Source organism: Anomaloglossus baeobatrachus, chromosome 1 (assembly GCF_048569485.1).
Source record: "Anomaloglossus baeobatrachus isolate aAnoBae1 chromosome 1, aAnoBae1.hap1, whole genome shotgun sequence".
In the NCBI taxonomy this organism is placed as follows: Eukaryota; Metazoa; Chordata; class Amphibia; order Anura; family Aromobatidae; genus Anomaloglossus; species Anomaloglossus baeobatrachus.
In genome coordinates this window covers 620,668,081-620,694,069 of record NC_134353.1, presented here as the reverse complement: position 1 = coordinate 620,694,069, position 25,989 = coordinate 620,668,081, and the positions used below count along the sequence as shown (strand labels likewise).

General features: G+C 38.6%; 1 protein-coding gene across 1 annotated transcript in view; it reads left to right on the top strand.

Annotated features, from left to right (window-relative positions):
• LOC142245804 (contactin-associated protein-like 4) overlaps positions 1 to 25,989 on the top strand; it is a 795,990-nt gene that overhangs the window by 269,952 nt on the left and 500,049 nt on the right. Inside the window, exon 4 of the mRNA XM_075318773.1 lies at positions 24,531 to 24,678. Within this exon, the coding sequence (XP_075174888.1) occupies positions 24,531 to 24,678 (148 nt within the window). The remainder of the gene's footprint in view (positions 1 to 24,530; positions 24,679 to 25,989) is intronic.

Below are 25,989 nucleotides of genomic sequence, written 5' to 3'. Positions count from 1 at the left end.
CTGTAATCCCCTTAACATTGCAGCAAACAACTGGTCATGGTTGCCATCACAACCAAGGACACTGTTGTTTTATTGTTATCACCCCGCAGTGATAGTTGGTTGTCATGACCAACACCATCATCATCATTTTCACTGTAACTGTCTGCCTTGTCAACTGCTTGAACCAATTCTATGACTCTTAATCCTCCACCTCCTCTACCTTCAAATTTTGCTGCATTTGACATGGACTTTGAAGTTCCCAGAAGACAAAGTGAAGCACTGATTGGGTGCAATTTAGTATTTGAGGTCCATCCCCTCTCACATGCTGGTTAGTGATTTTTTCAGAATAAATCTAAGCAGGATTAAATTGTTGGTTTCACAAGTGTCCCTACTGATATATTTTGAAATGGCTTCAGTAGGTGACATGCATCCCTCATTATCTGCTAATCTCAGATCTCAAAGTAACCCATACTTTAGTTTAATTGATGCAAGATATATACAAAACAAAAAATGGTGTTTATGTATTAAATAATAGTAGTGTGCGTATTCACTGTGTGTATATGCAGCAAGATACAATGGGTAAAATAAGTATTTGATACACTGTCGATTTTGCAAGTTTTCCCACCTACAAAGAATGGAGAGGTCCGTAATTTTTAGCATAGGTACACTTCAACTGTGACAGACAAAAGCCAAAGAAACAATCGAGAAAATCACATTGTATGATTTTTAAGTCTGTAATCTGAGCAGTGATAATCACATGGTGATACAATCTTTATTATATGTAAACACCAGCACAAAAACTGATAAGTGACAAACCACTGAATTCAGTGTTCTAACCTCTACCTCATTCTGTCCTCAGAATTCCTTAAGGGCTTCAATTTAGTTGACAGACAAGTGTGGTGAGAAAGAAGAAGACAATTTGAGGCTTGCTCTGATTGCAGACTTGCTGGACTTTGCCAAATAAGTAGATGATGTCACTTGACATATTGTTGGGAAACCGTAGCTCCTACTTCACATGAACCAGGACATTCATTTCTTATTTTACTTTTAAGCAGTTCTCATAGTGGAGGCACCATGAAAAAAAAGTTGTACACATTAGCAGCCCAGACCTCTTGTCAGCTTTCTTTACCAACTTCACATGCTACTAGCGGAACTAGGACTAGCGGCAGAAAAAAGGTGATGGAGAGGATATTTCTTACACATGTTGTCTGCAGTGTGTATCGCTGATGCCAATAATCTCCTACTCTAATGAACTTATCTCCTTTTCACCTCCATCTGGTTCACGGTTGCAAACTTGTTTTTTTCTGGGCAGTTTATCAAAAGTCACGGACAGATATATTTTACAGACACATTGGAAAACCATAATAAATATTTATGATAATTTGTGAAACATGTCTACAGACCATAATAATGATATTAAGATATCAGCTGAATTTACCGTACACTGTAAAATGATGATAATTACATCCAAAATAATCTGTATAAGTATATTTAGCCTCAAAAAAATCATGAATGCCTTCATTTTTTATGGACAGGACAAAAAGGTTCCTTACTTTTACAGACTGTCCTAAAATTTCTGGACAGTAGCCAGTAGCCACCCTTCTCTGGTTTGTAATTTTGGTCATGATTAACTTCATAATTTTTATCCCTGTTTTGGCTGATAGGTGAATATGTGTGTGAAGTGGCCAATGTTACTTGCCCCATTGCGTGATTCTGACCTTAATATTCACCCTGGCTGAGAGTCTAACAATCGATGATAATCGCCCTACTAGAGATAAGCAAACTCGAACTGTATAGTTCGATGTCTGTACCGAACACCTTGTGATCGGTGCTGAAGACCGAATACAGACTTTTGACTGTACGTCCAGTTCCTGCTCGGGTTTATTACCAAAATAAAGCTTGTTGAAAGATTTCAAAGCAGCTAATCAGTAAGCTTTTAGGGTGTAGGCACTTCTGGAGCCAGCGCAGCCATGCCAAGTGGCTGTGATTGGCCAGGGAATCACTGTAAAAACAACAAAATGAAGTGGGCTACAAATGGAAGTAAATGGTAGTTAGACTAGGATAGTTATATATATCATGTTTCCCAGCGGATCATGCTGTAGTCAGACTCTCTTCTGGGCCTGCTAATTAAAGATCATCAATATTCACTGCTTTCCATCCACCCTCTGTGCCAGTGTCTGTGATTAGTTGCAGACTACTATACATGTCTCCACCCTGTGCTTACATCTGTGATTGTTTGCAGTCAGTTTGATGTACAGTAGTGTAAAAAGAAATACATTATTTTAAAAAAGTTACGTAAGCTCCAGCCATATTTTGATAGTCAACGCAGGTAAAATAACCTGCCCCCCACCTGTGAGCTTTACTGTGGCTGGAATTCAAAATATTGGGGAAATAAAGATGTAGGGTTCCCCCAGTTTTGATATCCAGGCACAGTAAAGCAGATGATGGGGCTGGTATTATCAGGATGGAAAGAGCCATGGATATTGGCCCACCCAGCCTAAAAATCCCATCCTTCAGCTGCCCAGAATTTTTGCATTCATTAGATGCGACAAGGCCGGCCCTGTTGTGGTGGCAATCGGGATAATATAATGAGTTAATGACAGCTGTGAATCATCAAAAAATGAAAGCTAAAAGAAAAGGCGTGCACACTATGGTGATTTTTCTTCAGGTGCAAGTTTACGGGTGAAATCCCTTGTACATAGTCCATGGAGATACACTGCACACTTTTTGCTTTGCAAGTAAACAGTTTATATTTCGGCTCGAAGAGCCTTATTCATGAGATCACTGTAAACGCTGATCTCCTTGTAGTGTGAGAGTTTTTAAGTGATGAGGGTTCTTTTGTAAGGTGCGCACTCTCAAGCTTCTGCTGTACTAGATGTGACCCTTTGATAAAAAATGCAGTTCTCATTTAACACAATGAGTTCACTTGAGGTGAGGTCACTGAGCTCAATGAGGTCTTTTGAGGTAAGATTACCTGTGGTCATAGGTGGGGGATCGTGGGAACCTCCAGCTGCGACTGCTGGCAAACTAAGTGACGTCACTGCTCACAGCTGCAGCTCAGTCAGTGTCTACCTGAAGTTGCAATGGGCAAACACGTTTACTAATGTGCCTGCAAGCTGCGACTTCAGTATCTACTAGAGCCAGGATCGTGGGACTTTGTATGGATTACGTTAGATCTGTAAGGGTGTTTTGGGGGGATAATAAAGGGGTGAAAGAGGGTGTGTGTATCTTATTTAAAATAAAGAATTTTTTCAGTGTTTGTGTTTTATTACTTTTCACTTACAGTACAGTTATGGAGAGGGGTCTCATGATGCCTCCCATTACTAATCTAGGCCTTGATTGCAGATGCCATTTTTTGACAAATCAAGGCTGTCATTAATTCTTTATATTACCTTGATTGCCACTGGAGCAGAGCAATCAGGATCATGGATGCAACAATTCTGGGCAGCTGTGGACTGGTATTTTTAGGCTAGGGGACAATAACCATGGCTTCTCCAATCCTTATAATACCAGCCCCCACATATCTGCTTTACCATAGCTGAACATCAAAACTGGTGGGGAAACTACATCTTTTTTTTTCCTATCTGTTTTGATATTCAGCAACAGTAAAGCTCACAGGTGAAGGCTGCAGCCTGCAGATGTTGTTTTACTCGCGCTGGTTATCAAAATATAGGGGAGCCTACAATTTTTTTTTAATTAATTATTTATTTTTACACTAATGTACAGCAAACTGACTGCAGCAAGTCACAGACACAGACACAGGGTGAGGCGAATATAGAAGTCATAGACACTGGCACAGAGGGTAGAAGGGGAAGCAAGGAATATCGATGAACCTTAATTAAGAGGCCTGAAAGAGAGTCTGACTGCTGTGATATCCTCTAAGAAACACAGTATGTATAACTATCCTGCTCTTACTACCATTTAACTTCCATTTTCAGCCCCCTACCACTTACTACAGAGATTTTACAGCTCCGAACTTCTCATCTCCATTGACTTGTATGAGGTTCATTGTTCGCGGTTAAGTTTGGCTTCAAGTTCACTCATCGATTCTGATTTTATTTTTTCCTGTGCTGGTTTGGAGAACCCGATTATCCACGGGTTTGCTCATCACTAGTCCATCCCTCCATTCATGAGAAATTAATGTTTGAATTGATATGGAAATTAAGCTGTAGAGCTGATGACTCTGTTATTTCAGCTTCATTTCCTGCCAAGTACCACCTTCTTCTGCTTGAACAAAAGACTTCTTTGCTGAAATCACACAACATAGAGGCTATCAGTTAAGCAGAAAGATACAGCTCTGGTTGCGGAATAGAGGTTTCAGATCTGCAGCCTCATTTGCATATCATTTCAAAAAATGATTTCTAACTAATGGAGGCATGTGCTTGTCATATAAAGGTATTGCATTATTTGTCTTTCAAAGCACTATATGTGGCTACATATAGTTTGGGTGATGAAATCTTGCTGGCAGTTCATATAACCTTTTTTCTCCTCTATATCATCTGTTGAAGTGGAGTTGGGAGGCCCATATATTCATTAGACTATTGTTTGGCCCTTCCAATTTTTGAGGCGCTAAGATAACTGTTGTCAAATGCCTATGGGAGCCTTTAGATTGCTGGTCTTTATGTTACCTCATGTTACCTCAGTATGGGTCATTGAGGAAAAATGAGATTAAACAATTATTATGGATTTTCTCAATGTTGTGGATACGTCATGCATAATTTATATATACACATATAAATATATACATATAAATATATATATATAGATATATATATATATATAGATATATATATATATATATCTATATATATATATATATATATATATATATATATATATATATATATATATATATATATATATATATATATATATATAGATATCCTTATTTCATAAATCATGTGTAAAGGAAAGCTGTGACAAATCTTTTGAACAGAGCCTAAAAGCACTGGGACAAGGACTATAGATAAAAAAAACCTATAACCTCAGTGATAAAGGTGTGAATTTTCTCTTTCTGTGATCACTGCTAGTGATGAGAAAATTTATTCTGCATTATTAGTTACTTGCACAAATATTATGGTGTTCAAGATATTCATTATTCGTCGAGTATTTTGGTATTCACCTCTAGAGTTCAAGTCCCCTCATTGCATGTTTGATGGCTGATTTTCAGCCACTAAACATATGAGGATTGCCTGCCAATCAGCTGCATAGGCGCAGTGAAACAAAATTACATACAGTACCCAACTTATTTGTGATAACCAGCTCAGGTTAAGTAGACAGCTACAGACTGCAGTCCCAAGCTGTGTGCTTTATCTTGGCTGGTTATCAAAAATAGAGGCTCACCCACACCATTTTTGATAACAAGCACAGATAAGGCAGACAGCTAAGGACTGGTATTGTCAGGCTGGGAAGTTCCATGGTTATGGGGCCATTCCCAAAAATAGCAGTAGTCATGTAGTCAGGTCACAGCTGGTGACTCACACAGAGGATACTGTGAGAACCGCCAGAAATGACCTTAGGTGAACTCATTGACAGACTGTCGGACTGTGCTGCCACCATGACACGTACTGAGACAGGCTAGCACTGAGTTCACCTGATGTCACTTCTTGTAGCTCCTATGCTGCTATCAGTGTGTCCCGGAGTCCACAGTGAGCAGTCACTTGTTTAATATTAGTGCTCATTGTGGCCTCTGGATGAAGAACAGACGATTGTCGTGTGATGTCGTGTGGATTACATCAAACCTGTGGGGGTGTTTTGTGTTTTTTTTTAAGTTGCAGAAGGAGGATGTGGTTTGTTATTTTTATTTAAAATGTTTTCATTTTTTTTTTTTACTTACAGAATTGGTAATGAGAGAGTCTCATAGACACCCCTCCATTACCAACCAAGAGTTTTTTCGCAGCTGTGATTTTTGAGAAATCACAGCTGACATCAACTCCATATACTACTCTGACTGCAACCTCATCAGGGCAATCGAGATGAGCTGGGTAAAACATTATAATAGGCGTATCTAATGGATGTGCCAATTGAGGAGAGGCTGTGGGCTGCTATTTTTAGGCTGGGAAGGGCCCAATAACCAAGGACTTTTTTAATCTATTTCAGCATTTTTTAAAGCCCCGCCAGACATGAGCAGAAGCAGAAAAAAGGAATGTGCAAAAAAGTGGGATCCTTTTTTCTGCTTCTGCATCCATAGCTTCAAAATGTGCTAGTGGTATTGATCCTTTTTGTCATTTATCTTTGGTGCCCTCCCTCATTTGTTCCGCAGACATCCTGGGAGGGTCCAAAGGAAAACTATTTGAGTTTCCCATTGACTTGCGTTTAGAAATATTATTCACAACAAATACAGGAATAGTGCGAATATTCAAGACAAATAATTCGAACCCAAATTTTAGTATTCGCCTATCACTAGTCACTACAAAATACTGAGTATATTGCTGCTCAAATTAAAATAAAATGTATTTGAGTTAATAGCATTGCTGCACCCTGCAGAGCTAAAACAGTATAGACAAATCAATCTCATTTATGTCATGACATGCATGATATTTTAATATAAAACATCACAAGATGTAAATGGGAAATGCATTTAATTCTGAAACTCATTGAGCCTTGTTTATGAAAAATCCTGTTGAGAAAAGTAGGAGTGTTGTGTAGATGGTTGTTTTATTTGTATTACGATGCAACAGGCAAAACACAACTGAAAATTGCTAAGCAGCAATTATTATTATTATTATTATTATTTATTATTATAGCGCCATTTGTTCCATGGCGCTTTACAAGTGAGAGAGGGTATATGTACAACAATCATTAACAGTACAAGACAGACTGGTATAGGAGGAGAGAGGACCCTGCCCGCGTGGGCTCACAGTCTACAGGGAATGGGTGATGGTACAATAGGTGAGGACAGAGCTGGTTGCACAGTGGTCTACTGGACTGAGTGCTATTGTAGGTTGTAGGCTTGTTGGAAGAGGTGGGTCTTGAGGTTCCTCTTGAAGCTTTCCACGGTAGTGGAGAGTCTGATGTGCTGAGGTAGATCGTTCCAGAGTATGGGGGATGCACGGGAGAAATCTTGTACGCGATTGTGGGAAGAGGAGATAAGAGAGGAGCAGAGTAGGAGATCTTGTGAGGATCTGAGGTTGCATGCAGGTAGGTACCGGGAGACTAGGTCACAGATGTAGGGAGGAGATGGCTGACACCTCCACTTTTCATATATTGAGTTTTAGAAGTAGCTCCAATTAATCCAAATTCACACACAGAATGTTGATGCATTTTTGACAATTAGCTATTTTTATGTTTAAGCAGTAGTTTATTACATGCAGAATCTCTTTTTAAAGTAGCTTCCCATGTGAAATAAAAATAAAAGAAACTTGCACCCACTAAAATGATTCCACTGATGTCAGCACCGGGGTTCTTGTAACATTGTTATCTCACAAGAGCTCTTCAGTCAATGAAAGGCTATTGTTAGCCTGCTTTGCTCTCACTTTCCTTGGGGTGAACCTTGGACAAGCGGAAGACATGAGAATGCAGCAGCCCAACAATGGCCACTGATTGGCTACAAGGCTTATGTGGCATAACAATGTCGCAAAAGCACTGGTAGACAAAGTGTTGACATAATTGGAATGGCATTTATACTTTGTAATTTATGATTGTATAGATCCCTCTTATTGCTTTTCAAACAGCAAATTAGCTATTGAGACATGAACTTGAAAAGGCATATTAAGGTGTACTATGCTATCCAGCACCAAAATGTTTGCAATTTCTTTAAAAAGTTCCTAGAACCAAAAATGACATCAGATTCTTAATATGTTTTAATTAAATCAGAGATGAAAAGATAATATATTAATACTATCTAAACAGAATTAATGAAAAAAATAGATGCAGTGACTGAAATACATTGCAATGTTTATGCAAATTGTCTATGACAGACATGTTCCCGGCATGCCTAGTGCTGTTATGTAACTTCCCAAGACTGAGCATGATGTCTCTCCTAAACAGTGTGATCTCACTTCCTATGGCAAGGTGCAGACCACCGTATTTGTGGCTTGAGTAAAATCTGACAAAACATCAGTGTTATTCTATGGGGCTGTATACAAATCCGATTTAAGTCTGAAGTAAAAAATCCCTGCATGATTGAGTTGCACCCATAACTCGGTCATCCCAGTCAATGGGTCTGAGGTAAAAAATTGGACCTCGCTTGAATAACACCCAAGTTTGGTCCGATTTTCACGGAGTGACAGAATAGAGAAAATTATTTTTTCTATCTTCTCCACCTCTGATAAAATTGCATCACACTTTGATCACCCTCTAATCAATATCTTATCACAGTCTGATCAGAGTGTGATGAGCATAACTGATCCGATTTTCTTGGATGAAAAAAAAAAATGATCATCTGCACCAAGCCTATGGTGTAATGCAAGCCACAATTTACTGGTAGTACAGACGAAAGAGTAGTCAGGAAAGCCGGAGTCTGGTAACAGGAGGACAGTATAGACACAGGGAGAATTCACAGGCGTAGTCAGGTCAAGATCTGGGGTCAGTATTCTAGGAAGGCATGTAATAACTTCAGGGAGAAAACAGACATAGTAGCCAGGAAGTGATGACAGGAACAGGGAACAAGCGAAGAGAAGTCAAACAACAGTCAGGGGTCAGAAAACAGAGATCAAAACAAAGCAGAGATATAGGCTAACAACACAACTACAAAACCAGAATGTATGACTGGCAAGGTTCTGGGGGAGCATACTCAGTAAAGAAACAGAGCAATAACCAGCAAAATAAAACGCCTGAGCAATACATCTCCGAGAACAAGAATGGAATCCTGCACAGTCAATGATTCTGCCAGCTCAGTAGTCCAGAAAACACAGCAGAGCATCTCCTAGTACAAGATGCTGTGCACAGAGGAATCGTGACATATGGTAGATAGATTGTGTGGTGAAATGAGGGCTGAGTGTTGCGTTAGAGTTGGGACCAGCATTTACCAATATTATAGCGCCTATAATTACCACTCCGCTTTCCTGCACACTACACTGTGCTATATTTGAAAACACACTTTGTAACTATGAAACTGCTAAAGAATCTCTGTGCCCTGTCAAGCTTGATCTTGTCAGAAAAATGAGATCTTGCCATAACTGGTGAGATCATTCTGAGCATGCAGAGCTGTGAATTCTGGACTTTGGGATAGTGTGGGGACATCTGTTTTACTTTATTCTAGCAGCTATCACTCTGGATCATTGTCAGTCTTCTAAAGAGAAAACATTCTGCTTATAACAGTGCGATCTCACCAAGATCAGAAGATCATTCATGATGCACTTTACTTTGCGAACATTACACTTTTATATGATAAAAAGAAGGCACTTCAAATGTTTTCTTTTACTGAAATGCAAAATTGTTTGGTGAATTTAAGAAAGAAGGCAATTATTTCCTTTGTAATAACATTATGTTTCATTATGCATTCAAATAGCAGTGTTCTCTTCAGAATGAGTAGAAGAATAGAAATAATTGCTGAGAAACAATGGAATATTTCAAACAAAAAAGAACAATTCACAAGGACATATGGATTACTGCTAAAATTAAGTATTGTGCACTGCACAGCTGATGAGCCATTTCAGTTTTGGCTACCTTCCATGGTAATAGTAAAGCAAGAATACACATTGACATTGCCTAGAACATCCAAGTTTAATTTTTTTCTAACCATCCATGCATAATGTATTCCTTTTTATTAAACATTATTATGAATGTTCTCACTACACTAAAGTAGCCAAATTAGTATAATGTTATGACTAGATTAAACTTTCTATTTTTACTCAATGCTAAAGCACTGCTAAGAAATTCATTTCAAAACATCCACTATACTTTTGTTAGTTACTTAAAATATATAGTTCTTTAAAGGGTGTAAGTATAGACTGTTTAGTGGCAAGTTTAAATTACACTCTATTATGCTCTACTTCTCTAAAGTAAACCAAATAGTACTAAAAGGGAGGCTGGAAAAATAGTTTTTTTCAGTTCACAGATTAGTGAGTTTGAGATTGTAGGGGCCATCTATAATTTTTATATCTTTGCTCATTTAATAACATATGGTATTGTAGTTCATGAATCTATATGCCTACATATAAGGGGATTCTGGGAGAGATAACACAATGGAAACTATTAACTGTTAATGGGAGAAAGAGCACAAGGAAAACACAAAAAATGTGAAAATGAACGTTTTGCGAAAGTATTAACCTCCTTGACTTTTTACCTTTGTTGTTACATTATAACCTAAGTTTAAATATTTTTGTAATCCGATTTGTGTGTGATGCATCTGCACTAAATAGTTTACGTTGGGGAAGTGAAGTGAGAATAATATGGGCAAAAATGTAATTTACAGGAAAGATAAATAAAAATTTCCAAGTGCATATGCATTCACCACTTTTGCTATGAAGCCCATAAACCTTGCTGGTGCAAGCAATTACTTTCATAAGTCACATGCTTAGTGAAAAGAAGCCCACGTGTGTACAATCTAAGTGTCCTATGGTCTGTCAGTATATACACACTTTTTCTGAAAAGTCACAGAGGCTGTGACACTACTAAGCAAGAGTATTTGGATAAAGTCTGGCTCAACTACTATAGACTAGGTGCTATAGGGTAAATAAATAATAGAAATAGCAAATACCCAAGCACTCAAAGGAAAAGGAGAGGAATTGTTTTCATGCAAGTGTTTTATTGACAAACTGCAAAAATGTGAACCCTGACAGTAGCAACACTAACGTTTTGGTTATGACATCTTTATAAAGGTAGTTGCTTAATGTAAAGAAGCTATGTCGCATGGGTTCCCTCGGACAACCGTCAGTGAAGTTAGATGGAGAGCATCACATTTTGCAGTAAACAGTCTTGGAGTGATGGTGGTAGGCTGGGATAGAGCAGAGATGTAAGGAAAGGAGGCCTGTAGGAAATGTCCAGGAAGAGCTGTAACAGCAGTGGCATCTAGCTTCACTGATGATTGTCCGAGGGGACCGGTGCGACATAGCTTCTTTACATTAAAAATAAAGGTGTCATGACCAAAACGTTGGTGTTGCTACTGTCAGGGTTCACATTTTTGCAGTTTATCAATAAAACACTTGCATGAAAACAATTCCTGTCCTTTTCCTTTGAGTGCTTTGGTATTTGCTATTACTACTAAGCAAGAGGCACCACTAACCAAACAACACCGTGAAGACCAAGAAAATCTCCAAATCTCCAAACAAGTGAGAGACAAAGTTATTAAGTAGTATAAGCCAGGGTTGGGTTCTAAGAAATATCTCAATCTCAGATGATATCAGGGAGGACCATCAAATTCATTATGATCTAATGGAAAGAACATGGTACCACAACAAACCTGGCAAGAGAGAGACAACCACCAAAACTCTCAGCCTGGGCAAGGAGAGCATTAATCAGAGAAGCAGCACAGAGAACTAAAGTAACTCTAAAGGAGTTGCAGAGTTACCAAGCAAATACCAGAGTATATGCCCATACGACCACAATAAGCCGTACACTCCAAAGAGCCAGCCATTAGAGTAGCTATCTTGATTTACAGCCAAAAATTCTAAGGCACATTTTGATTTTGCAAAATGTCATTTCCCCAAATGTATGGAGAAAGGTGCTGTGATCAGATGAAACCAAAATTGAACTTTTTGACCACCAAGGTAAACGCTATGTCTGGTGCCAAACCAACACAGCTCTTCACTCCAAGAACACCATCCCCATAGTGAAACATGGGGATTTTTTTGGTTAGCACTGGACAGGAAAAATGGTTTGAATCAAGGGCAATATGGAAGGTGTGAAATACAAGGATTTTCTTGAGGAAAACCTGTTTTAGTCTGTCAATGATTTCAGACTGGGACAGAGGTTCACCTTCCAACAAGAGAATGACCACAAGAATACTGCCAAAGCAACACTTGAGTGGTTTAAGGGAAAACTTCTAAATGTATTGGAGTGGCCGAGTCAAAGCTCAGATTAACCCCTTAACGACCCATGACGTACTTGATACGTCATGGATCGTGTGGCGGTAAGCCCCGCCCCCTGCCGCCGGCAGGCGGCCGCGATCCGCGCACATATCAGCTGTTATCAACAGCTGACATGTGTGCCTGCTAGCCGCGGGTGGAATCGCTTCCACCCGCGGCCATTAACCCCTTACATTTCGCTGCCAAAATCTGGCAGCGATATGTATATGGGCGCCGCCATGACAGTCACTTACCCCGCCCCCACCGGATGTCACGTGACATGATCACGTGACTTTCGGTGGTTGCCATGGTAGCACAGGGTCATGTGATAACTCCTGTAGCTAACATGACTCACTTCCTCTCAATGCCGGAATACAGCCGGCATTGAAAGTAAAGCAGCAAATCGTACTAAAAGGGAGGTTGGAAAAATAGTTTTTTTCAGTTCACAGATTAGTGAGTTTGAGATTGTAGGGGCCATCTATAATTTTTATATCTTTGCTCATTTAATAACATATGGTATTGTAGTTCATGAATCTATATGCCTACATATAAGGGGATTCTAGCAAAACATGAAAAATGAAAAGGGGGAGGCGAGAATTCCTTCACAAGGCACTGTATATGTATGATGAAAACTCGCAACTATGCAGTGCAGTGCACAATAAGCGTCCATATCGTATGATAAGACTGTGATGGGGACAGTTGGTGAAAGCATAGATGAAAGAAGGAGGAAAAAAAACAATCATAAAGCCCAGAAACATAAAAAAATGATGAAAATGTAATTAATCTTTACTTTAGATTAGAAGATAACAAAGCATAAAAAAATTTCCATATAAAAATGACTACATCAGATAGGGTGAACTACTTCAGATATTCATAGTTTTTTTAAGCTGTTGTAGCTGTAAGTATTACTCATAGATAAGGAGTGTGAAAGTTTTATTGTCCTCTGATTGAGGTCTGGTCTAGATTTGTGATGCCCCCAGATGGGCTAAGGAGCACATTTCTTAATTGATGTAAAAAGTGTATAAATTTACAAACTTTTCTTGTAAAAAGACAAATCCATGTGACACATTCATTCCTGCTCTGAATGTGTCAAAGGTCATCATAAGTTTGTATTCCCAGACTCTCCTGTTTCTCTGGGACTTGAAGTTTATTTTCAATACCAACAATTTCATGTCCATGATGCTGTGGTCTGGGTTGCAAAAATGTTTGGCCACAGGTAAATCTAACCTTTTTTTTTTTAATTGTGTGGCAGTGACAATTCATCCTTGTCCTGAGCTGTTGTCCTGTCTCCCCTACATACAGACCCCCAGTTGGACATTTGGTACATATAATTAAGTATACCACATTGGTTGTGGTGCAGCTGAAGGTACCTGGGATCTTGTAGTCCTGATATGATCTGGGAATCTTTATCTTGTCCGTTGTCAATATAAATAGACAGGTCTTACATTTTTTTCTGGTTGCAGGGAAATGTTTCTGTTGTTGTAAGAGAGGACAGAGAGCTAATGACAATGATACTTTTTAGATTTGGGGGCTGTCTAGAACACAGAAGTGGGGGGGTCTGGAAAAATAGATGTTAATCGGACATCTTTTTGCAGTAATGGTTGTAGTTTCCGTACTGCTCCTCTTAACACCTCCAGATTTGTATTGTAGGTGATAAAAAGAGGTACCTGGTTGTTTTCTTCTTTAGTTTTATAATGTAGGAGATGATTTCTTGATATTTTGGTGGCTCTTGTAATCTAGTTTTCAATTGTTCTTGGATGGTAGCCTTGATTCAAAAAGGTCTTTCTGAGGCCCTCAAGGTGATTGTCTCTGTCTGTACCGTTGAAACATATCTGATTGTATCTGATGGCCTGACTGTAGACAGTACAGTTTTTTATGTGTTTGGATGAAGCCTGTCAAATTTCAGGTATGTTGGACGTCAGCTGGCTTCTGGTACAGGGATTTCTCTATTTCATTGTTCTGTAGTTTGATGAGGGTGTCCAAAAAGTTGATATCAGTGCAGGAGGAGTCTTATACGGACCCTCAAGTGTTTTCATTATTTTACGGCATGGTTCTAGCCTGTGACTGTAACTTCTGTCTGTCTGTGGTGCCACTGATCTGGTCAGGCACCAGTGAGTACTGCACCCATGCTGGGTGAGTGCAAACAGGTAATCCCAAATGGTGAATAGGGTGTGTACACAAAGACACCTTGGGACCAGGTCTCACACACTTTAGAGGGGACCCCTGGGCAGACCCAGGAGGGGGCATAGCCTCCACAACTCAGCTAGTGGTGCAGTGGAGAAGCTGGAAGCGAGTTCTGCAGTGGCAGTCAGTCAGAGAGGATTTGGAGGAAGCCAGTCTGAAGTGGAGACGCAAGAGAGCGGACACACTAGTTAGACCCTGCAAGTGTAGTGGCTGCTGACGGGGGAGTAAATTGCCACACAGTCAGCCTGAAAGACTCCTGCAGAAGAGAAAGGACAGGCAGTTGAGTACGGGGACTCCTGGTAATGAAGCACGCACGGGGAACAGGTCCCTAGAGCCAGACATCCATTTAGTGGTCTGCTAAATCCTGCAGGTGGTGGAACTAGAGGTTCCACACCAACCAACACAGAGTCCAAGCATCAGCAGCAACGAGGGGGTCCATAAGGAGGATTGAGCCTGAAGCTATCCACCTTGGTCCACACTGCCAGCTAACGGGCCAGAAAGGGGAGAAAAGGCAGATGCGACTTCCCTGGATGAATCCCATGGTACTTTAAGTCAGGGGTTGTCCGAAACAAGAAGTGCTAGGAAGGCGAGTCAGCAGTCACCCCTATTCCAGCCTGAAGGATACCTGGTTCCACCTGGTCTGTCTCAGCATCGTCCGGGTTACCTCACAAAAACAACTGAACGTGAGTAAACAAGTTGAAAGACATTTCTGGACTGAGACTGAGTTCTTCTGCAACCTGTTGTTCCACACACATACACCCGAGCACCTGGGGCCAGCCTCCATCTCGGGAGGCCATACCACCAGACTGCAGACACCATCAGCCCCAGATGCTCGTTAAACTGCAGTGGCGGTCACCCATCACCCTGACCGCAAAACCGAGAGTGTCTCAGAAGTAAACAACCTGACTTACCTGTTGCCAGAAGGGTCCCTAAAGAGAAGTCCCTGCAGTGTCCCGGAGGCGACCACTGCGGCACTGTGGTGGGCGACTCATGTCCATCAAAAGTTACGTCACAAGCCCTTAATGCAAGTCTATGAGAGCCAGAATGAGGCTCTCATGGAATTGTATTGCGTTGTGACCTCCAGCAAGCTGGAGCAAACAGTGGAGCTGCTGGTAGGTCATAAATCACCGGAGACCAGCAGGAGCGGTGGTGATAGAAGATGAAGCCACCACAGGGTGAGTATAAGACAGGGGTGAAGGGACTTGGAGTGGTGCTTTAAAATTAATGCATTTTTGGATTTTTGGTTTTTTTTTATAAGTCCCAAGACCAGTAAACGTTTTCCATTATAGTGCATAAAGAGTGTACACCATTATTTGGGAATAATTAATTAAAAATGAAAAAAGTCAAAAATCAAAAGCTAATTCCTCTAAAAATATATAGTTAATTAACATTTTAACAAAATAATGCTTTTCACTGTAATTTTATGAGCATAGTTTTTTGGCAGGGGAGTTAGAGGATCCATTAGCGGCAGTAGTTTCAGTTCATCTACCTAATGCACGGCCCATATGCTTATTTGGAATGCTGCGATTTTCAGAAGTTTCATTGCATTAATTGACAAAAGAGACATTCTACAGTAACAACAATAAAACAAGACTATCATTTTAATGGTTATACAGATTTCATGCTTACATATTCATCTGTTTCCTTGCAGTCTTAATACTTTTACTTCAAGCCAAATAGCCAAGCATTAAGCAGAAATTGACAAACGGAGATGTCTGAGTGATCATTCAAATTAAAGTAATTATCAATTCTGATCTTACAAAACAGCTATAAACAAAGCCACCCACATATCATTTAGGAGCATATTATCATAGAATAGCCATCAGAGCAGAAACCACATACAAATGTCTTTTAGAAATTATGTTCTGCATGAATAAATTAATAACACAGATTGAGTCACCAGAAGTGATTTGCTGAAGATTTTCTGCAACTTATCCAACCTCTCTATAATATTTCTCTGCAAGAAATTATCTTCCATCTGGAAATATAATTATATATTCAGGCACTATATCAATACATGAAAAAAAATAAATGTCTAGAAAACACTGAAAAAGCTTTTTCCAATAAACAGATACAATTCTCAAATTCCAGACAAATGTCTCCCTGTGATGAACCAAATCTGATGATAATTGGAAATAGCTATCTCCTTGTGAAGCTGTCAATTAAGATCAAAACAAATATTGCAAGGGGACTCATCATCTTACAGATGCACTGCCTATTTAATTTAGTTATCCAAATTATGTACAGGTAAAAAGAAATGTTGGAGCGTCCGGTCTGTGATGTAGATTACTTCTCACCTGTACCTCTTATGTAACTAAGAGTTATTTATGTTAAACCTTAAAGCATCACTCCAGCATTTTTCTCAAAGCTAGAGTTGTGATATAAATCTAAGTCCCATGCTTTCGTTTTTATACTTACTCTGTGACATCTTCACCTTTTTTCGGCATTGCTTCCATCCCGCGGCACCATCTTGTGACGGTCTGGTAGAGATGAGTGAACCTTTGGATGTTTGGTTCGACAGGTACAGTCGAACTTTAAAAAAGTTTGATTTGTGATCCTGACTTGATCCGAACCTCAATGGAAGTCTGTAATTGGGTAGTTTGTGACTCCATCCACATGCAGCGAGTCATAAGCAGAACACTTCTGGTTGAGGGTGGGCAGGGTTTTTCATTTTTCTTTGTGTGCCCACTACATCAAATCATGCTGATTTTACCCCAAATGAGAGCTGTTAAATCACTGCACTCGACTTGCACAGGGTTGAGCATCACTCATACCCAAGCACAGCGCTGCTCGCTTGAGTGGTTTGCACTCGTAACTCACTCGTTCCAAACCATTTCTGAGCCCGAACTCCAAAGAATGAACCTCAGGTTCGCTCATCTCTGCCAGACCCGTCGAAGCACTAGTCTGACGTGCCGTCCCATCCTGCTCCCTCCCCGCCTGCCATCACATGTAATACCGCACTTGTAAATAAACCTGCACCTATTTGCAGAGCAACCACCTATGAGTGCTATTCATTTTTCTACTATTTCACACAGTCGCTCATCTCTATTGTCTGGCTGGAAGTCAAAAACAACCTCCCAAGCTCTTCGTGCAAGTCTATGAGAGACATTTGTTACTTCACTCCTGAGCGATTTTCTGTTTTTTTGTGCATCTTTGCTTTTTTTCTTCCCTTTCTTCTATAACTCTTAATTCTTTTAGTCATTTGTAGGCAAAGTTGTATAAAGACTTGCTTTTTGTGGAACAAGCTGTAGTTTTGTAGTACACCATTTTCTAGCATATAATGTCATGGAAAACAGGAAAAAAATGTAAAGTGTCGACATCAATCCCCACTATAAATTTTCTTTCATTTTTTTTATGGCATTCATGATGAGGTACAAATAAACTAGCAATCTGATACTACTGGTCAAAAGGATTATGGAATATAATTTTTTTTTAAGCTTTGAAAAAAAATCTTACATTTATAAAAAAAAAATGTGTTTCACTATTTTTTTTTATGTTGCTAGAGCTCTAAGAGAACCTGTCATTTTGTGAAATGAGATGATGTTTTTATTGGTACTATTTTGGAGCAAATTCAACAATTTGATTGCTTCTTTGCACTTTATAGAAGAGATGCAATGACTCAAAAAAAAAAAAAATACAAATTTGGAGTTCCAATGTTTTACAGCTTTTAATGCACAGAATCATTTTGATATTTTGCATTTTTATGGACGCATCAATACCAAATATGTTTATATTATTAATTTATTTTTGCTTCAAAGGGTAGTCCCAAATTTTTGTTATTAAAAAAAACTATATATTTTTTCATATTTTATAGTCTTAATGGACTTAAATGTACAGTTGACTAATCCCTTGATCAATATACAACAATTTTATCATATTGCAGCATATAGAGAAAACCAAGGTCTCTTATGAAGCCTAGCTACAAGATATGAGCAAGCTAGGATCATAGTATAACAGTATGATGAAGTTTCTTTCTTCCTTCCCCACAAGCTGTTTCTTGTTTAGCTAAGAATCTAGAGAAATCTAATTTAGTTGCGTTTAATGAGTATCTTTAAAAACAAAGAAAGTTCAACAATAATTCTTAGGTCACTTGCTTGATTTAATATAAGTGTTGTTAAATTTTCTAGTAAATAGGCGCATTTTGCAGTGAATAAATACAGATTCCACATTTTTTTTTATAAAGGCTAAATTGTTTTTAATCTATATGCAAATTCTATTTTAGCATAGTCTGCTTCCCATTTTAAGATGATTTAGACAATGCTTTCGACTGTCTCACAGAACAAAAAAAATGATACTTAGAAAATGAACCAAAAAAGCAAAGATTATACGATATATACTCAATTTCACCTATTAGTTAATCTTCCATAAACTTCAACATGACAATTTATGGTAGAAGAGACTTTCCAGTTTGAAAGAATTGTTTTTATAGTGGATGAAAATGTTGAATACATTTTTGTGACATATAAAAATATTTTAATCTGTTAAATATACTACTGTTACATTGGTCACCAGAGTACACCGCCTTCAGCCTACTGTCATTGTAATGTGATAATGTGTCATACACCACTATAAAACCATCGCATAAAATAATTCCCTGATGTCAAGACAATGCAAGTGGTGGAGGACCCCATTACCAGATGGTGTAGTCACATATAAGAGCATTTTGTACCTCTATAACTTAGGGGTACTTTGCACACTACATTGTGATAGCTGCCGTAGCGATTATTATCGCTTCGGCTGCTTCACATGCACTCACCTGTCGTGCGACGTCGCTCTGGCCGGCGAACCGCCTCCTTATTAAGGGGCCGGGTCGTGCGGCATCACTGGGAAGTCACACGGTAGGCGGCCAATAGGAGCGGAGGGGCGGAGATGAGCAGGATATAAACATCCCGCCCACCTACTTCCTTCCGCATAGCCGACGGGAGCTGCGGTGACGCAGGTAGGAGATGTTCCTCGCTCATGCGACTTCACACACAGCGATGTGTGCTGCCCCAGGAGCGAGGAACATCGGACCGCCACGTCAGCATAATTATGGAATTCGCCGACGCTACACCAATGATACGATTACGACGATTTTGCGCTCGTTAATTGTATCATCTAGGATTTACACACTACGATGTCGAGAGCGACGCAGGAAGTGCGTCACTTTCGACATGACCCTACTGACGTCGCACCCGCGATGTCGTAGTGTGCAAAGTACCCCTAAGTCTTAGTTGTAGAAAACCCCTTTAAGCAAAATGTAACACTAGGTTTTTGCCATCCTCTCTGAGAGCAGCATAATATAGGGGCAGACACCCTGATCCCAGCCATGTATCACTTACAGGACTGCTTGCTAAATTTTTTATAAAACCATTGTTTTATATGGTGCAGATCTAGCATTGCTCTGAGTGATGAGCTCTGTATGACCCCCACCCACACCATAGGTTAACAGCTTTCTGTGAATACTGTGCATAATCAAAAAGCTTCCAATCAGTGAGATCCTCACCTGATGGAGTTGTGTGAGGCCCAACTACTGTAATAGCTTAAAGGAACTCTGTCAGCAGGTTTCTGCAATGTAACCTGAAGACAGCATGCTGCAAGAGTTAAAACAGAAAATTGAGCCCTGTGTGACTTATCTCATAGTCTGCTTTTGCTTACTTGTAATGTTAGTTTAAAGTTGTTATCATTATCATTAGTGGGTCTCAGCAGTACGTGAGTTGTAGTCTGACTCCGCCCTTCTGAGATTAGCAGCTTCTGTCTATGAAAATGTACATTGAATGCCTGGTGGGGACTGCTTGTTAAGTTCAGTTGCATGCAACATTTCAAATATTTTACTATGTCAAAATGGCTGTACACAGAAATCTAAGTGATACATTGTTGAACTCAGGATTTCTTTGCTTACATCATGCTGCTCTCAGATGAGGTAGCAAAAACCTGCTGATAGATTCCCTTTAACAATCAGCTGCTCCAAGTCTGCAAGAGTAATTGTGAAATAGATACGGAATAGCGGGTAATCTGCATTGCTGATGATTCCAGTAACACAGTCCATGGGGGAGAAGGAAAAATATTGAAAGTGGTTTAATGTATTTTTTTAATATATATATTTTTCCTCTTCCTTCTGCACTATGTTACTGGAATTATCATCAGCGCAGATAACCCACTATTACATTTCCACTTTACAAAAAAAAATATGTAAATTACATTCACATTGAAATTTGTTTTAATACTGCTGTTATATTTTTACATTTGTTTTCTCAATAATCTAAATTTACCAAGCAACTGATGTATAAAATGTCTTTTTCCTTATGTTTTCTACAAACTTTTTTGATCTGGTTCAATTTTAATGACTTAAAAGATATAGCATGCATTTTTGGATGTTACCGAATTCTTAAAACAGTTTCCACTACTTGGACAACCCCTTCTCAATCACAATGTTTGCCCCCTTTAAAATAACAATACTTATGCTCACCTCCAGTGCCAGCGCAATTCTAGTGGTGTTGGCATGTATTCTGGGTCTCACGTGACATTCTGACGTCACATGAGCACTAAGCCCAAACAGAGTTGGCTTCGTTCTTCCCGCCTTGAGATGAATTGAAAATCAAGAGGAAGTCAGAGCTATGGCTGCTCTCCCACTTTATATTTATGTTTAATATGTCCAAAAGTGACGAGAGAGAAGCCAGCACCAATTGGGCATAGGGCTCGCGTGACGTCCCAACATCATGTGAGCCCCGAAAACACACTTGCTACATAGCTATAACGTTGGAAGTGATTATTAGAGTTTTAACTTGGACAAACATGGTGATTGAGAAGGAGTTGTCCGAGAAGTGGACAATCCCTTAAATGTAATCTAAACTAATGATTAGTTGTGATAAATAAATTATATTAAATTATATCAAATAATGAGTTTATAAAATCCCCATTTTGTTTTTGATTAATATTTTTTGTTGAAAAAACATTAATAAACTATACTGCATGCATTATATTATTTTCTGCAACTAAGGTTAAATTAGGGAGGTCTGCCAAGCCTTATTATGCATATTGCTCTATCAACACCTTCCCAATATAACCCTATTAATGCTTACGATGATAATTAAAATACATGGTGTCTTAGGCCATATGCATACTTTGAGTGTTTTGGTGAGTTTTTTACATCAGTATTTTTCAGCCAAAACCAGGAGTGGAACAATCAGAGGAAAAGTATAAGGCCCCATATAAACATTGAGTATTTGGTGAGATTTTTACATCAGTATTTGTAGCCAAAACCAATAGTGGGTGATAAATACAGAAGTGGTGTGCATGTTTCTATTATACTTTTCCTCTGCTTGTCCCATTCCTGGTTTTGGCTACAAATACTGAGGCAAAATACTCAACATGTGCATGTGTCCTACTGGCACCACTTCTGCATTTTTTGCTCTCACTCCTGATTTTGGCTTACAAATACTTAGATAAAAACTCGCCAAACACTCTATGTGTGCATATGGCCTTAAAACTAAGGTAACACCCATAAAAAATGAAAATTGTTTGGCACATTAATTGTCCAATTGTATAGTGAAATTGTGGGGGGTGGAGAAAACTTGTTAGGCCATAGACAGAAAAATTACTAGTGAATATTTAGAGATTATCTTTTATATATTCAAACAAAAAAACTTTTATATATAGTGTTTTCAGACCAAAAAAAAACCTTGAGGACCTACAGGAGAGTCCATCAATATATTCATTTTTCCATGTACATGGATAATACAATGCTCCTGTTAATTGGATCTTTTATCATTGCATATTGTCCCAGATGTCCTGGAGACCCATAATATTGCATTATACAGTGCCTTGCGAAAGTATTGGGCCCCCTTGAATTTTTCAACCTTTTCCCACATTTCAGGCTTCAAACATAAAGATAAAAATTGTAATGTTATGGTGAAGAATCAACAACAAGTGGGACACAATTGTGAAGTTGAACAAAATGTATTGCTTATTTTAAACTTGTTTAAAAATAACTGAAAATTGGGATGTGCAATATTATTCATCCCCTTTAAGTTAATACTTTGTAGCGCCACCTTTTGCTGCGATTACAGCTGCAAGTTGCTTGGGGTATGTGTCTATCAGTTTTCAACATCAAGAGACTGAAATTCTTGCCCATTCTTCCTTTGCAAACAGCTCGAGCTGAGTGAGTTTGGATGGAAAGGGTTTGTGAACAGCAGTTTTCAGCTCTTTCCACAGATTCTTGATTGGATTCAGGTCTGGACTTTGACTTGGCCATTCTTTCTAACACCTTGATACATTTATTTGTGAACCATTCCATTGTAGATATAGCTTTATGTTTTGGGATCATTGTCTTGTTGGAAGACAAATCTCTGTCCCAGTCTCACGTCTTTTGCAGACTCCAACTGGTTTTCTTCAAGAATGGACCTGTATTTGGCTCCATCCATCTTCCCATCAATTTTAACCATCTTCCCTGTCTCTGCTGAGAAAAGCAAGCCCAAGCCATGATGCTGCCACCACCATGTTTGACAGTGGGGATGGTGTGTTCAAGGTGATGAGCTGTGTTGCTTTTACACCAAATATATCGTTTGGCATTGTTCCAAAATAGTTTGATTTTGGTTTCATCTGACCAGAGCACCTTCTTCCACATATTTGGTGTCTCCCAGGTGGCTTGTGGCAAACTTTAAACAACACTTTTTATGGATCTCTTTGAGAAATGGCCACTCTTCCATAAAGGCCAGATTTGTGCAGTGTACGACTGATTCTTGTCCTAGGAACAAACTCTCCCACCTCAGCTATAGATCTCTGCAGTTCATCCAGAGTTATCATGGGCCTCTTGACTGCATCTCTGACCAGTCTTCTCCTTGTTTGAGATGAAAGTTTTGAAAGACAGCCGGGTCTTGGTAGATTTGCAGATTTCAATATGATCACTTGCACAGTGCTCCTTGGGATGTTTAAGGTTGTGGAAATCTTTTTGTAACCAAATACGGCTTTAAACTTCTCCAAAACAGTATCACAGACCTGTCTGTTGTGTTCCTTGGTCTTCATGATGCTATCTATGCTTTAAACAGAACACTGAGACTATCACAGAGAAGGTGCGTTTATATGGAGACTAGATTACACAAAGGTGGCTTATTTTTATCATCATCAGTCATTTAGGGCAACATTTGATCATTCAGAGATCATTAATGAACTTCTGGAGTGAGTTTGCTGCACTGAAAGTAAAGGGGATGAATAATATTGCACGCCGCAATTTTCAGGTTTTTTATGTTTTATAAAAGTTTAAAATAAGCAAAAAATTTTGTTCAACTTCACAATTGTGTCCCATTTGTTGTTGATTTTTTAACATAACATTAACATTTTTATCTTTATGTTTGGAGCCTGAAATGTGGGAAAAGGTTGAAAAATTCAAGGTAGCCTAATACTTTTGCAAGGCACTGTATATAGACAACCACTTAACAAAGCTTATAGTCAGAACCATATCCCATGGAAAAAAGTGGCCTCTAGGCTTATAGATTGACTGCATCAATAATATGTTAAAATGCTGCTACAAAAATAAAGCCTGAGCCATATCATATGATACATAAAATTCTTATCACATATAAACGGTGAACTGTCTATTCATTCCTGTGGAGACACATGGAGTTACTGCTAGTGCTGGTAATACAAAGCCTCCTAAAGTTCCGGACCGCGCAGACGGTAAAACTGTGGGTGAAGAAGGAAACTTATTTGGTTAATATTGTGGCCATCTTGAATTCAAATTCCATAGTTTTTTTCCGGTGAAATTCAAACCTGTCTTCTATGCTGTTTGAAAAACTGTAAATATGAGATGTCATTACTCAAGATGGCCATCATGACAGAACATAAAGGTTTCCACCCTACTTAACAACATTTGTATAAAATTGAATTACAGGCCGCCAAACAGTTTTCATTTTATGTGTGTGCTTCTATACTTTTGAGTCACTACGTGTTAAAGAAGCATACTCCCTAATATTTTTTCTAAACCTATCTAAATATGTCAATTATACAGTGTAAGTGCAATAAAATACTTATCCATAACCTTATTCCCCAATTTCCAATACAACTCCACTCCTCTTCTTACTCACATGGCATAAATTCTGACTTGGCAGATCACAGTGGTGTTTATTTGTGACCCAGAAGTCACTTTTACATTGTGAAGCATCAGAACGAGGCTTTATATATTTACATCTGGCCATTCAGAAATGAGTGTGAGAAGAGGGTAGTTTGGTGCCCGGGGAAGATGACGATCAATATGTATCTTATTGCACTTACACTACACAAAAAACATGTTTAGGAAGGTTTAAAGAATAAAAAAAGGTCTGGGAGTACTTCTTTAAGTTCAAAATACAAATGGAGTAATGTACCTTCAAATATTTTCTCAGATATGTATTTCATGGCATCATGATTTATTTAATATTTACATATTGTCATTTGTCATTCTAGGAATTTATAGGAAATACAAATGCTGACAGCGTTGTTTACTACAAACTTCAGAACCACATACGAGCAAGATACTTACGTTTCAACCCATTAGATTGGAATATAAATGGCAGGATTGGAATGAGAGTAGAAGTGTATGGCTGTACATACAGTAAGTAAAGCTTGTCCATCGTTTTAGACATACATACTAAACAAATAGTGAAAAGAAAAAAAAGTCTTATTTTCAATATGATATACAGTTGAAATCAGAATTTTACATACATTATCTAAAAAGTCATATATGCATGTTTTTCGGTATCTGACAACATCAGAATAAACCTTTCCCATTTTAGGTCAAGTAGGATTACCAAAATTATTTATGTTTGCCAAATACCAGAATAATGACAGAGACTGGATGTTTTAAGGCAATTTTATTACTTTCTGCAGGCAAAAGTTTACTAACATTTCATTAGTATTTGGTACCATTGCCCTTCAACTGCATGACTTGGATCAAATGTTTTGGATATCCTTCCACAAGCTTCTCACAATAGTTGGTAGGAATTTGGGTCCAATCCTCTTGACAGAACTGGTGTAACTGAGACATGTTAGTAGGACTGAGATCAGGGTTTTGTGATGGCCACTCCAAAACACTGACTTTGTTATCCTTAAGCCACTTTCTAGCCAGTTTTGTAGTTTGCTTCGGGTCATTGTCCATTTGGAAGACCCATTTCAGCCCAAGCTTTAAGTTCCTGGCTGATGTCTTGAGATGTTGCTTCAGTATTGCCACATTATCTGCTTTCCTCATGATACAATCAATTCTGTGAGGTGCACCAGTCACTCCTGCATCAAAACAACCCCACAACATGATGCTACCACCCCGTGTTTCACAGTTTGGATGGTGTTCTTAAGCTTCAAAGTTTCTCCCTTTTTCCTGCAAACATAATGATGGTCATTATGGCCAAAAATTCAATTTTAGTTTTGTCACACCACAGGACATGTCTCCAAAAATTAATGTCTTTGTTCCTGTGTGCATTTGCAAACTTAGTACTCTTAGTGTATGTAAACATTTGACTTTGCAGGAAGTAATAAAAATGCCTTAAGATATTCTCTCCCTCTCATTAATCTGTCATTTGGCAAATACATATATAATTTTGGTAAAACTAATTGATCTAAAATGGGAAAGGTTTTTTTCTGATTTCATGTCAGACAGTGAGAAAAATATTCACGTGTCTTTTGAGTGTATGGAAACTTCTGGTTTCAACTGTATTTCCCTGATTTATAGTAATACTTTTACTTGTTTCTTTTATATTCTATATTCTAGCCAAATAAAATTAGTAAATTGCAGTAACAAATAACATGAAAGAAATATGTAAATAAAGTATACATTTTAATAATGCATTAACCCTTTAAAGCATTACCCATTTGACTAAGGAATTATTTGTTTTTTTGTGCTTTCTTTTGTTTTCTTATTTTGCTCCCAGAG